This window comes from Salmo salar, chromosome 21 (genome assembly GCF_965601325.2).
Source record: "Salmo salar chromosome 21, fSalSal1, whole genome shotgun sequence".
Lineage (NCBI taxonomy): Eukaryota > Metazoa > Chordata > Actinopteri > Salmoniformes > Salmonidae > Salmo > Salmo salar.
Window position 1 is genome coordinate 48,064,159 of NC_138311.1, and position 15,225 is coordinate 48,079,383.

General features: G+C 41.2%; 1 protein-coding gene across 1 annotated transcript in view; it reads right to left on the reverse strand.

Moving 5' to 3' along the window:
- Positions 1-15,014, reverse strand: part of LOC106582422 (contactin-associated protein-like 5) — a 165,334-nt gene extending 150,320 nt beyond the window's left edge. Inside the window, exon 1 of the mRNA XM_045704845.2 lies at positions 14,784-15,014. Coding sequence (XP_045560801.2) covers positions 14,784-14,958 — 175 coding nt within the window. The 5' untranslated portion in view covers positions 14,959-15,014. The remainder of the gene's footprint in view (positions 1-14,783) is intronic.
- Positions 15,015-15,225: the final 211 nt, after the last annotated feature.

The following is a 15,225-nucleotide window of genomic DNA, read 5'->3' on the forward strand; positions in this document are numbered from 1 at the left end:
GAGTTCTGTCTTACTATCCAGGTCTGTGCCCAAACAATTCGAGCTTCTACTTCTAAAAATTCACCTTTCCAGAAACAAGTCTCTCACTGTTGCCGCTTGCTATAGAACACCCTCTGCCCCCAGTTGTGCACTGGACACCATATGTGAATTGATTGCCCCCCCCATCTATCTTCTGAGATCGTGCTACTAGGTGACCTAAACTGGGACATGGTTAACACCCTGGCCATCCTACAATCTAAGCTTGATGACCTCAATCTCACACAAATTATCTATGAACCTACCAGGTACAACTCCAAATCCATAAACACGGGCACCTTCATAGATGTCATCCTAACTAACTCGCCCTCCAAATACACCTCTGCTGTTTTCAACCAAGATCTCAGCAATCACTGCCTCATTGCCTGCATCCGTAATGGGTCTGCGGTCAAACAACCACCCCTCATCACTGTCAAACGCTCCCTAAAACACTTCAGCGAACAGGCCTTTCTAATCGACCTGGCCGGGGTTCCCTGGAAGGATATTGACCTCATCCCGACAGTAGAGGATGCCTGGTTATTCTTTAAAAGTGCCTTCCTCACCATCTTAAATAAGCATGCTCGATTAAAAAAATGTAGAACCAGGAATAGATATAGTCCTTGGTTCACTCCAGACCTGTCTGCCCTTGACCAGCACAAAAACATCCTGTGGCGTTCTGCATTAGCATCGAATAGCCCCCGTGATATGCAACTTTTCAAGGAAGTTAGGAACCAATATACACAGGCAGTTAGGAAAGCTAAGGCTAGCTTTTTCAAACAAAAATTTGCACCCTGTAGTACAAACTCAAATAAGTTCTGGGACACTGTAAAGTCCATGGAGAATAAGAGCACCTCCTCCCAGCTGCCCACTGCACTGAGGCTAGGAAACACTGTCACTGCGGATGAATCCACAATAATTGAGAATTTCAAAAAGCATTTTTCTACGGCTGGCCATGCTTTCCACCTGGCTACCCCTACCCCGGTCAACAGCCTTGCGCTCCCCACAGCAACTCGCCCAAACCTCCCCCACTTCTCCTTCACCCAAATCCAGATAGCTGATGTTCTAGTCTACCCTGCCTTTCTAAGGTCTTTGAAAGCCAAGTTAACAAACAGATTACCGATCATTTAGAATCTCACCGTACCTTCTCTGCTATGCAATCTCGTTTCAGAGCTGGTCATGGGTGCACCTCAGCCACGCTCAAGGTCCTAAACAATATCATAACCGCCATCGATAAGAGACATTACTGTGCAGCCGTATTCATCGACCTGGCTAAGGCTTCGACTCTGTCAATCACAACATTCTTATTGGCAGACTCAACAGCCTTGGTTTCTCAAATGATTGCCTTGCCTGGTTTACCAACTACTTTTCCGATAGAGTTCAGTATGTCAAATCGGAGGGCCTGTTGTCCGGACCTCTGGCAGTCTCTATGGGGGTGCCACAGGGTTCAATTCTCGGGCCGACTCTCTTCTCTGTATACATCAATGATGTTGCTCTCGCTGCTGGTGATTCTTTGATCCACTTCTACGCAGACGACGCCATTCTGTATACTTCTGTCCCTTCGTTGGACACTGTGTTAACTAACCTCCAAATTAGCTTCAATGCCATACAACTCTCCTTCCGTGGCCTCCAACTGCTCTTAAATACAACTAAATGCATGCTCTTCAACCGATCGCTGCCCGCACCTGCCCGCCCGTCCAGCATCACTACTCTGGACGGCTCTGACTAAGAAAATGTGGACAACTACAAATACCTAGGTGTCTGGTTAGACTGTAAACTCTCCTTCCAGACTCACATTAAACATCTCCAATCCAAAATTAAATCTAGAATCGGCTTTCTATTTCGCAACAAAGCATCGTTCACTCATGCTGCCAAACCTACCCTGGTAAAACTGATCATCCTACCGATCCTCGACTTCGGCGATGTCATTTACAAAATAGCCTCCAACAGCAAATTGGATGCAGTCTATCACAGTGCCATCCATTTTGTCACCAAAGCCCCATATACTACCCACCACTGCGACCTGTATGCTCTCGTTGGCTGGCCCTCGCTTCATCCAGGTCATCTACAAGTCTCTGCTAGGTAAAGCCCCGCCTTATCTCAGCTCACTGGTCAACATATCAGCACCCACCCGTAGCACGCGCTCCAGCAGGTATATCTCACTGTTCACCCCCAAAGCCAATTCTTCCTTTGGACGCCTCTCCTTCTAGTTCTCTGCTGCCAATGACTGGAACGAACTGCAAAAATCTCTGAAGCTGGAGACTCTTACCTCCCTCACTAGCTTTAAGAACCAGCTGTCAGAGCAGCTCACAGATCACTGCACCTGTACATAGCTCATCTGTAAATAGCCCATCCAATCTACCTCATCCCCATACTGTATTTATTTATCTTGCTGCTTTGCACCCCAGTATCTCAACTTGCACATTCATCCTCTGCACATCCTACCATTCCAGTGTTTAATTGCTATATTGTAATTACTTTGCCACCATGGCCTATTTATTGCCTTACCTCTCCTATCCTACCTCATTTGCACATGCTGTATATAGATTTTCCTACTGTATTATTGATTGTATGTTTGTTTATTCCATGTGTAACTCTGTGTTGTTGTATGTGTCGAACTGCTTTGCTTTATCTTGGTCAGCTCACAGTTGCAAATAAGAACTTGTTCTCAACTAGCCTACCTGGTTAAATAAAGGCGAAAAAAATAATAATAATTGGGCACACCACCTACAAGTGCTAACAGTATAACTCTGATCCATAGGCAAATGATTACTGCATACAACAGCTGTAGGATTCGCAGGGGCATTCAGGGCAGTAAGAGGGACATAAATTAGGTTACTTACATTGTGTCTTCCAATGACACTTGGATAATGTACATTTGCATTATGACAACTTAGCATCACAATGGTAGGGATTAAATGAGCAGGGCTTGGGTCATTGATAAATCATTGTTTCAGTGCAGCCTTCTAATGCTGTGAAAGGATCCAGGAACCCAAATGATTTGGGTGGATCCCATCCTCCTTATAATACAAGCTTTGTTTCCAGAAGTTACCAAAATTGTCAATAAATGTTACACCCACAGAGCTGCAATAGTCTCGTAGCCAGTTATGGAGAGCTAAAAGCCTGCTGAACCGTTCAATGCCACGATTTAAGGAGGGCAGAGAGACTGATATTATGCGGGGTTTGTTGGTGTCAAGTAGTGACCCAATCAGTTCTTTAAAATCCATCTTCAGCTGTTCTGAGCTGCCCTTCATAATGTAATTCAACCCCACATGCACAGCCTCTGGAAGAAACCTGGTGATATCCTGAACTTTTGTTACCTATTCAGTTGTGGGGCTTTGGAGTTGGAAATACTCTCTGCTGCACGATAGACAGTTTAGTTTAATTTAAGTCAGGGCTCTCTTGCTCCCTCTCCCCCCTCTTCTCTGTGGTGGATATCAAGTGATCTGGAGCAGTACTCACATTAGTTTTCCACTTCTATTTTCTATTAGTTTGCAATTCTAAACTTGGCGAAAAGGGAATGGGAGCAATATCAAAAAAGGAACATGGCATTCTCTTGCCCTCGGCTCGCAGGCCTGCTTCAGCCCATGTCAAACACGTAGGTGTACTAGCCCACTAGCCAAGCAAGCAAGAGTGCTGGGCATTTTCCATCCGGTGCTGGATCGGAGTGAGCGCTTTTCTCCACAATGGATCGCATAGCTGTCCATTTGTGCTCAGTTTTATTGGGCACAATCTTAGCTACAATACCCCTCTTGTTATCTTTTTCACACACACCCGTTGTAATTATGCAGTACAAAGAAATGTGAGCTCTGTTCACAACGGTCTATTCCTAGGCGGCACGTGAGTTTAACGTTTTGAAGCTAACAATTTATTCTACCATTTCTACCGATCTGCGTGCCAGTTAAGATTTTCATATGTTCATTTTTGTGGAACAGTTTCATTTCAATAATAACACTTTAATTTCCCAAAATGATTGTCATGTTGTTAATAATACAAATCAGAAGGAAAATGATAAAAATCTAAAAGTAAAAATTCCACTAATGCGAGAGCATCAGCTTCTGCCATATGGACACATTGATTCACCGTGAGCCAGTGGCGGCAAAATAAATTAGCGCATGGCACTAAGATATAGGCTAGGGCAATGTAGCAGTAGACCTATAACTTCTATTGTCAATTAAGAGCATGCCATTTTTCTCTTTCACACCAGGGCCTGATGATTATCGAGGTGTAGAGTGTTTGTAAAGAATGTAAAAAAAAAAAACGCTGACTTCGTTGACTTACTTATTGAGGTGAAGAACAATGACTAATAAGCTGAGCTTAGCTTATTAGTGCTTATTAGCTGAGCTTATTAGTTAAGGCAACCAGAAATCACACATCCCCAAATAGGCACTTCCCTACATTTATTTCAATTTACTTTAGGCTGCAGTGACTACTGTTACCGAATTAGATATTTTATTGTTAGTCTGAAAATGTGTATTTTATTTCAACTTTTATTTATTCAGGGGAACCCAATTGAGACCAGTGTCTCATTTAAAATGGTGCCATGAGGACAACACTTACATCAAAACAGCTATAAATACATGACATCAAGAAAGCTATAAATACATGACATCAAGACAAGGGAGTAATGAAGTGAACTACGTGACTTTAGTGAGGTCCGGCCAACCGTCTGATACAGGATGCAGTGATGAGTATTAAAACAGTCAGCTGTAATAAAGCGATGGGCGCTATGGTAAATAAAGGTCAAATTAAAATGGTAGACGGCATTAAAAGGTTTAAGAGTAGTGGCTGCTGCATTCTGGTAAATGGTGTCACCATAATCAAGAGCTAGCAGGAAAGTTAACTGTACAATCTTCTTCCTGCTGTTCATGGAGAGGCTAGATCTTTTTTTTTTTTAAATAAGCCAACTTTAAATTCATCAGTATGTTTGTTTTAAACGTGAGATCTTTATCAATCCAAACGCCCAGATATTTATAGGAGCGAACCAGCTCGATGAGAGAACCACCCAATGAGTGAATATGTGGCCATCTGAGATTTTTTTCAGTGAATTAGAGAAAATATACAGTATTTACTTTTTCCTGCATTAAGTACAAGTTTTAAATCAACAAGGGATATCTGTATTATAACAAAATCAGATTGCAGCTCCCACATACCTTGGTCAACAGTCGGTGCAATGGCTTACATAACCGTATCGTCTGCACATAAATTAATATTACAGGATTTAATACATAGACCAATATTTTTTTATCTAAATAGTAATGAGAACAGGTCCCAAAGTCGAGCCCTGCTGTACACCTTTTGTAATATCGAGGAAACTAAACTTGACACCATCTGAAAGCACACATTGTGTCCTGTCTGTCAAATAGTTCTATAAATAGAAAGGTCTAAAAATAAGGCAGCACAATGAGTTTTATGATCTAGGCAATTTAACAAATATAATACAAGCATAGTGGCTAAAACAGTGCTGTCCAGATCTAAAACCAGATTGGTGCATATTTAGAATAGAGTGAGAACTTAAAAATTGTCTTAGTCAGGAGTTGTCAGGGATTCTAATACATTGGCTAGGAATGTTAACTTGGAGATTGGGCGGTAATTATCTAAGTCAGAAGGATCTCCATCTTTATGTAGGGGGAGGAGATATGGCGTTTTACAAATCTTAGGGATAACACCGGTACACATTGTCAAGTTAAAAATACAAGTTAAAGGTAAAAAAAATGAGTGGGGGAGAGAGCTGTATTAAGAAGGGGTCAAGTGAATCAGCACCTGTGGATTTCTTTACATCGATCGACAGTTGAATTCGGAAGTTTACATACACTTAGGTTGGAGTAAATAAAACTGGTTTTTCAACAACTCCACAAATTCCTTCTGAACAAACAATAGTTTTGGCAAGTCGGTTAGGACATCTACTTTGTGCATGACACAAGTAATTTTTCCAACAATTGTTTACAGACACAATTTCAGTGTATAACACTTCCAGTGGGTCAGAAGTTTACATACACTAAGTTGACTGTAACTTTAAAGAGCTTGGAAAATTCCAGAAAATGATGTCATGGCTTTAGACGCTTCTGAAAGGCTAATTGACATCATTTGAGTAAATTGGAGGTGTACCTGTGGATGTATTTCAAGGCCAAACTCAGTGCCTCTTTGCTTAACATCATGGGAAAATCAAAAGAAATCAGCCAAGACCTCAGAAAATAAATTGTAGACCTCCACAAGTCTGGGAGCAATTTCCAAATGCCTGAAGGTACCACGTTCATCTGTACAAACAATAGTACGCAAGTATAAACACCATGGGACCACGCAGCCGTCATACCGCTCAGGAAGGAGACGTGTTCTCTCTCCTAGAAATGAACGTACCTTGGTGCGAAAAGTGTAAATCAATCCCAGAACAACAGCAAAGGACCTTGTGAAGATGCTGGAGGAAAAAGGGACAAAAGTATCTATATCCACAGTAAAACGAGTCCTATAACGATATAATCTGAAAGGCCGCTCAGCAAGGAAGAAGCCACTGCTCCAAAACTGCCATAAAAAAGCCAGACTACGGTTTGCAACTGCACATGGGACAAAAATCATACTTTTTGGAGAAATTTCCTCTGGTCTGATGAAGTGAAAATAGAACTGTTTGGCTATGATGACCATCGTTATGTTTGGAGGAAAAAGGGGGAAGCTTGCAAGCTGAAGAACACCATCCCAACAGTGAAGCACGGGGGTGGCAGCATCATGTTGTGGGGGTGCTTTGCTGCAGGAGGGACTGGTGCACTTCACAGAATAGATGGCATCATGAGGCAGGAAAATTATGTGGATACATTGAAGCAACATCTCAAGACATCAGTCAGGAAGTTAAAGCTTGGTCGCAAATGGGTCTTCCAAATGGACAATGACCCCAAGCATGCTTCCAAAGTTGTGGCAAAATGGCTTAAGGACAACAAAGTCAAGGTATTGGAGTGGGCATCACAAAGCTCTGACCTCAATCCTGTAGAAAATTTGTGGACAGAACTGAAAAAGCATGTGCGAGCAAGGAGGCCTACAAACCTGACTGTTACTCCAGCTCTCACAGGAGGAATGGGCCAAAGTTCACCCAACTTATTGTGGGAAGCATGTGGAAGGCTACCCGAAATGTTTGACCCAAGTTAAACAATTTAAAGGCAATGCTAACAAATACTAATTGAGTGTATGTAAACTTCTGACCCAATGGGAGGGAATGTGATGAAACAAATAAAAGCTGAAATAATACATTCTCTCTGCTATTATTCTGACATTTCACATTCTTTAAATAAAAGTGGTGATCCTAACTGACCTAAGACAGGGAATTTTTACTAGGATTAAATGTCAGGAATTGTGAAAAACTGAGTTTAAATGTTTTTGGCTAAGGTGTATGTAAACTTCTGACTTCAACTGTATATCAAGGCACTTAATATATCAGACATGAAATGGTTGAAATGAAAATAAAGTATGTGTCTGTTAGAGCAGTGTTTCCCAAATGCGGTCCTATACCAATTAAAGCAATGAGGTTTGTGCAGTAGGCTACAGGCCCAATACATGATCACATTCACATCATTGGCTATGCTTGAATTGCCCTGCCAAAGTTGTTGTTCTCTGACCATTTTGAAATTATATTTCAAAATAGTAGGTATATGATCTCTTTTATCATTAGTCTTTTGTACGGCGCATGTTTATCTGCAACAGAGTTAAACAGGGAAATAAACAATTAAGGGCCTAATCCGAGTCATTGATCAAATCACATTGATAGTTGACATAACCCACCACTCACTCAACCCCAGCCAGAGTATGTGAGCGGAGTTGAGTGATCGGAAATCCTGCTCATCGCTCATGGAGCGGTGTTTGGGCTCCAGTGCTTCACATCCTTTCCAACCTGATCCTTGCTTACAGGAAAAACAAATGCCGCTCCATTCATTAAAATCACAATTTAACCAACACCCATCTATACCACATACCAAAAGTATGTGGACACTTGCTCGTCGAACATCTCATTCAAAATCATGGGCATTAATATGGAGGTGCTATAACAGCCTCCGCTCTTCTGGGAAGGCTTTCCACTAGATGTTGGAACATTGCTGCAGTGACTTGCTTCCATTCAGCAACAAGAGCATTAGTGAGGTCGGGCACAGAATTTGGGCGATTAGGCCTGGCTCGCAGTCACCGTTCCTATTCATCCCAAATGTGTTCGATGGGGTTGAGGTCAGGGCTCTATGCAGGCCAATCAAGTTCTTCTACACTGATCTCGACAAACCATTTCTGTGTGGACCTTGCTTTGTGCACAGGGGCATTGACATGCTGAAACAGGAAAGGGCCTTCCCCAAACTATTGCCACAAAGTTGGAAGCACAGAATCATCTAGAATATCATTGTATGCTGTAAAGTTAAGATTTCCCTTCACAGGAACTAAGGGGCCTAGCCTGAACCATGAAAAACAGCCCCAGACTATTATTCCTCCTCCACCAAACTTTACAAACGGTAGTATTCTCCTGGCATCTGTAAACCACGATTCCTCCGTCAGACTGCCAAATGGTGATGCTTAATTCATCACTCCAGAGAATGCGTTTCCACTGCTCCAGAGTCCAATGGCGGCGAGCATTACACCACTCCAGCCAACCTTTGTCATTGCACATGGTGATCTAAGGCTTGTGTGTGGCTGCTTGGCCATGGAAACCCATTTCATTATGCTACCGACGAACAGTTCTTGTGCTGACATTGCTTCCAGAAGCAGTTTGGAACTTGGTAGTGAGTGTTGCAAGGACATACAATTTGTACGTGCTACACACTTCAGCGGTGCAGTTCTGTGAGCTAGTGTGGCACACCACTTCACGGCTGAGCCATTGTTGCTCCTAGACGTTTCCACTTCACAATAACAGCACCTACAGTTGACCGGGGCAGCTCTAACAGGGCAGATATTTGACAAACTGGCTTGTTGGAAAGTTTGCATCCTATGACGGTGCCACATTGAAAGTCACTGAGCTCTTCAGTAAGGCCATTCTACTGCAAATGTTTGTCTATGGAGATTGCATAGCTGTGTGCTCGATTTTATACACCTGTCAGCAGCGGGTGTGGCTGAAATAGCCAAATAAAGTCATTTAAAAAGGGGTGTCCACATACTTTTGTATATATAGTGTATTGTTGTGACTACCTGGACCTACCATTTGGTTTTGAAGTATTGAAACCAAATCAAATGATTTGAATGAAAAGTATTTTGATAAACAAAAAGAAAACTACAAGAAGCGCTCATCATTTCAAATAGGTTACATGTTGTATTAATCAGCATATAAACACTCTAAATAGGAGCCAGACAGGTAGCCTAAGAAATGAAAATTAATTATTTAGTCTATATTATATAAATTATTTCAAGACCTACAAAGAAATACATTGTGAATCATTTGGGAGTGCGACACACTAGGCTGGTAGGGACATAAAGCACTCAGAATTTAAACAACATTTTGTTGAATTAAATCATTATAGTCTATAAATTGCACATATAGTCTGTGAACTATAATTGCATTGAACAAAAAATATAAATGCAACATGCAACAATTTCTAAGATTTTACTGAGTTACAGTTCATACTGTATACCTTAGGGGCGTGGATCAGAAAACCAGTCAGTATCTGGTGTGACCACCAGTTGCTTCATGTAGTGCGACATCTCTTTCACAGAGTTGATCAGGCTGTTTATTGTGGTCTGTGGAATGTTGTCCCACTCCTCTTCAATGGTTGTGCAAAAGTTGCTGGATACTGGCGGGAACTGGAACACGCTATCGTACACGTCAATCAAGATTATCCTGAACATGCTCAATAGGTGACATGTCTGGTGAGTATGGAGGCCATGGAAGAACTTGGACATTTTCAGCTTCCAGGAATTGTGTACAGATCCTTGAGCGATGGTCTAGCCGTGCATAATCATGCTGAAACATGAGGTGATGGCGGCAGATGAATGGCATGACAATGGGCCTCAGGATCTCGTCACAGTATCTCTGTGCATTCAAATTACCATTGATGAAATCAATTGTGTTCATTGTCCGAGGTATGTTCTACCCAGTTGTGGCCTACTTTTTTGGAAGTGAACCACTATTTCGTACCTACGTTATACCGGCATCAAACACGTCACCCTCCCTAGAGAGGGGTGACCTCGAGAATTTATTGTTAAAACGAGAGGCTGTGTGGATCTTTCATTTAAAGACCATTGCTTCCTTCGGTCTCAATGTAGACTTTGATCTGATGCCATTCTTGTGATTATTGTGATTTTGCTATTCATTGTAAATGTTTGAAGGCCTATGTAGCCAAATTGTATCTATGATCATATGTTATTCATTCATGCTTTTTATATGTTCTATTTATAGCTGTAAATTAACAAATGATATCAAGCCACACCAGGCCATGATTACAGACACCTGTGTGTGTCTTTTGACACTATATAAACTAGTGACCCGCAGTGTTTGTCATTATACCCTGATGAAGACAGCTTGTCTGTCGAAACTTTGGTTATTAGGTTATTAAATTATTGCATCTGAGCTCCTAGAGTGTGTGGCTTTCCTTCTCATTTTCAAATGTTGTCTGCCCATACCATAACCCCACCAAGGGGCACTCTGTTCACAACGTTGACATCAGCAAACCGCTCACCCACACAACGCCATACACGCTGTCTGCAATCTGCCCGGTACAGTTGAAACCTGTGTAGAGCACACTTCTTCAGCGTGCCAGTGATCATGTAAGGTGAGTATTTGCCAAGTGAAGTCAGTTATGACGCTAAACTGCAGTCAGGTCAAGGCCCTGGTGAGGATGACGAGCATACAGAGCGTCTTCCCGAAGACGTTTCTGACAGTTTGTGCAGAAATGATTTGGTTGTGCACACCCAGAGTTTCATCAACTGTCTGGGTGGCTGGTCCCACAGGTGAAGAAGCCGGATGTGGAGGTCCTGGGCTGGCGTGGTTACACGTGGTCTGCGGTTGTGAGGCCGGTTGGACGTACTGCAAAATTCTCTAAAAATGACATTGGAGGTGACTTATGGTAGAGAAATTAACATTAAATTCTCTGGCAACAGCTCTGGTGGACATTCCTGCAGTCAGTATGTCAATTGCACGCTCCCTCAAAACTTGAGATATCTGTGGCATTGTGTTGTGTGACAAAACTGCACATTTTAAAGTGGCCTTTTATTATCCCCAGTGCAAGGTGTACCTGTGTAATGATCATGCTGTGTAACCAGCTTCTTGGCAAAGGAGAAATGCTCACTAACAGGGATTAAAACAAATTTGTGTACAAAATTTGAGAGAAATAAGCTTTTTGTGCATATAAAATGTTCATGGGATCTTTTATTTCAGCTCATGAAACATGGGAACAACACTTTACATGTTGCGTTTATATTTTTGTTCAGTGTAAATATAAATTAAACAAAAAATACCTTATTAGGCTCCATCTATAGTGCCTTTGAATTTATTTTTAGAAACATGAGTTTGGCAAGAGTCTGTGGCTTCAGGCTCATGTGATGGTGCCTGGAGAACAGCCAGCAGCCGAGAATACCCTCTCAGCACTTGCAGAACCACTGGGGATGCTAAACACCATTCGGGCCGCTGTTGACAGGCTAGGCAGGTATGCGTAGTTGTTTTTTTTATTTTGCTGTAGGTAGGCCTAAAGGATTTTAGGTAAAATAACCCTATCAAAACAGAAAGCTCCTTGAAAGAGGTAATATGCCAGACCTATTGGGCCAACATCAATGATGGCCTATTGTATAGATAGAATGAAAATGAACAAAACTTTTAAGAGATCAGATTATTTATTTATAAATACTTTGCTACAATGACACACTTCGCTAGCTACCCACCTTGTTCCTTTCTGTTAGCATGTGCACGTAGTAAGTACACCATCATACTTTCGGGATACCCGTCTTTTCAGATTCCACCATGATTATTTAGTTACTACATCACCACACTCCCTCTCGTGGTTCTCCTCATATTTCTAAGTCACCTTGATATTTCACTTGTGTGTTTTAGCAGTTTCTTTATGAAACTATTTAGCATACTAGATGGTAGTAGCTAAAGCAAGGGGCTATAGTAGCACACGATTACAAATGCATGCTGGGGCGGGCATGCCCTGAGCTCGTGAAGTGATCGAAATTGGAGCGGGCGAGAAGGCTGATGCTCCAGCCTTTGGGAAACTCGCTCCACGCGCTAGTCAAATTGGGCACACTTCATTCCTCTCTCCAACTCCACTCCATTCACATACTCTGACCCCAGCTCAGACCAAAAATGTTGCTCATTAAAATTTATATAATTTCTCTTTGTAATAATGCCTGAGCGAGATTTAGGTAGTTTAACATCTCTTATGCAGGCAATGAGACAATGGTCATTGAACTCATTATCAAATATCCCATTGGCTGTAAACTTACAAGGGACATTTGTTACAATAATATCTAACAGAGTAGATTTTTCAAGGTGTTTAAAGGCTAGTTGGTTTAGATATCAGCTGAATTAGATTTTAGCTCAGTACAAATACCTTTAAGCCTATCAGATACTGGCATCTACCAATCCAGATTAAGATCATCTATTAATAAATCTGAGTTAGCATAGTTAGACAGCAGGTCAGACAATTTGTTAAGAGCACATATGGAGGCAGAGGAAGGGCGATAACTTCCCACTAGCGTCAGATGGGCATTATTACCAAGGCCCACATTTAAGGCTAGACATTCAAATTGCTTAGGTACAGAGGTGGTAATGGATACAGAAACAAATACTTTATTATAAAGGTGATATTTATCAACAATATTTAGACTTAGTCACCCATTAGATAAAATACGGAACGGTTCAGTATGTCACTGAAAGAAAAAAAAGTTTGTTTTCGAGATGATAGTTTCCAGATTCGACCATATTAATGACCCAAGGCTCATATTTCTGTGTGTTTATTATATTATAATTAAGTCTATGATTTGATAGAGCAGTCTGACTGAGCGGTGGTAGACAGCAGCAGGCTCGTAAGCATTCATTCAAACAGCCCTTCGCTGTGCTTCAAGCATTGCGCTGTTTATGACTTCAACCTGGGTGGGTATAATTTGTGGAACGTTCCAACAGGAATCTATTCCAAAAACTTCGTAAATAACAAGGTTTCCAAAAAACAACGCATACAAAGTTGTATAGCGGCAGAATAAGATACCGGGTAGGGAGTGGTCTATTTCATTGCGTTTTTCACTCATCACGTTTATTCCAAAAAATGTCTGTCCTCACATGTCTGTTTGCCTATGGACAAACATTAAGAATAAGCTACGTGGTGAGTTGATGCCTATTCGGCAGCTAGTTAGCTAGGTTTGTATGCGTTGCTATTTTGTATGCGTTTTTGGTTGGCAACCTTTTACTTTACATTTTTTGGAACCGATTCCTGTTGGAACGTTCCACAAATTATACCCACCCCTTCAAGCCTATCAACTCCCAAGATTAGGCTGGTGTAACCGATGTGAAATGGCTAGCTAGTTAGCCGGTTGCACGCTAATAGCGTTTCAAACGTCACTCGCTCTGAGACTTGGAGTAGTTTTTTCCCTTCCTCTGCATGGGTAACGCTGCTTCGAGGGTGGCTGTTGTCGATGTGTTCCTGGTTTGAGCCCAGGTAGGAGCGAGGAGAGGGACGGAAGCTATACTGTTACACTGGCAATACTAAAGTGCCTATAAGAATATCCAATAGTCAAAGGTATATGAAATACAAATCGTATAGAGAGAAATAGTCCTATAATTCCTATAATAATGTAATAACTACAACCTAAAACTTCTTACCTGGGAATATTGAAGACTCATGTTAAAAGGAACCACTAGCTTTCATATGTTCCCATGTTCTGAGCAAGGCACTTAAACATTAGCTTTCTTACATGGCACATATTGCACTTTTACTTTGTTCTCCAACACTTTGTTTTGCATTATTTCAACCAAATTGAACATGTTTCATTATTTATTTGAGGCTAAATAGATTTTATTTATGTATTATATTAAGTTAAAATAAGTGTTCATTCAGTATTTTATAATTGTCATGATAAAAAAAACAGAAAATAATCGGCCGATTAATCGGTATCGGGGTTTTCGGTCATCCAATAATCGGTATCGGTTTAAAAAAAAATCATAATCGGTCGACCTCTAACATACATACATACGTACATACGTACATACACACACACACACACACACACACACACATACATACATATATACATACACATATTTGTAATTGGTTACGCAATACACCATTTATCCTCCAACTAAAAACTCAGGTGAGGAATGATGACCTCTAGCGACGACAATATCAAAACAATTGGACTAATACACTTCATTATAAGGCATTCCCGCACAGCAAAGCAAAAACAATTGAATGTCAATGTAATATAAGGCATACCAGAAAGAGAAACAGATAAAAACGATGACGTGAATGACAACAGAATTTAATATAATTTCCACAAAATGATTTTACTGCTAATTGTGCTGCTATGACAATTATATAGCGGACTGATATTTCAATAGCCAAGTGATTGAATCATCCGAAAATAAGCAATCTAGAACAATGTATGTCACTGCCAAACGACAGTGGGCGAAGAAATCACATTTCTCACTTTATAGTTTCAACAAATAGCCCTACACCTATAGCCTACATAAAAATACCCGTAGAAACAACGTTATTAGCTAGGCTATTGCTTCATCAGGCACATATGTTTTTTCATTCATTCGAGTCATTCGACTATTGCAAAATGCATGTCACAAAACGCGCGCTGTTTCATTTCCAACTTCTGATACTCACGGTGATTGGCGGCGGATGCAGAGCTGGAGGTGTTCAAAACACAGACAATGAAGAAATATAACCGTGACAACTTTCTCAATTCCATCCTCCCTACTGTGATATATCCTTGTTGTAAGAAGAGATTAAATCTCATGAAAGCGATGCCTCCAAGTGTCTCAAGCGCGGACGGAATCATGCGCTGTGCTTGAAGCGAAGTGAAAAAGTAAACCACTCCCACGTTTACAGTCCTTCCCAGATGCACAGGGAATATCGAAGAATATCCCTCTCTCTATCAATTTCTCTCTTTCAATTTCTCTTTAGGGTGGGGGCACTGTAGTGTGTGTGTTTACGGTGCCTTCAGAAAGTGTTCACACCCCTTGACTGTTTCCACATTTTGTGGGTACAGCCTGAATTTAAAATAGATTCAATTGAGATTTTGTGTAACTGGCCTACACAAAATACC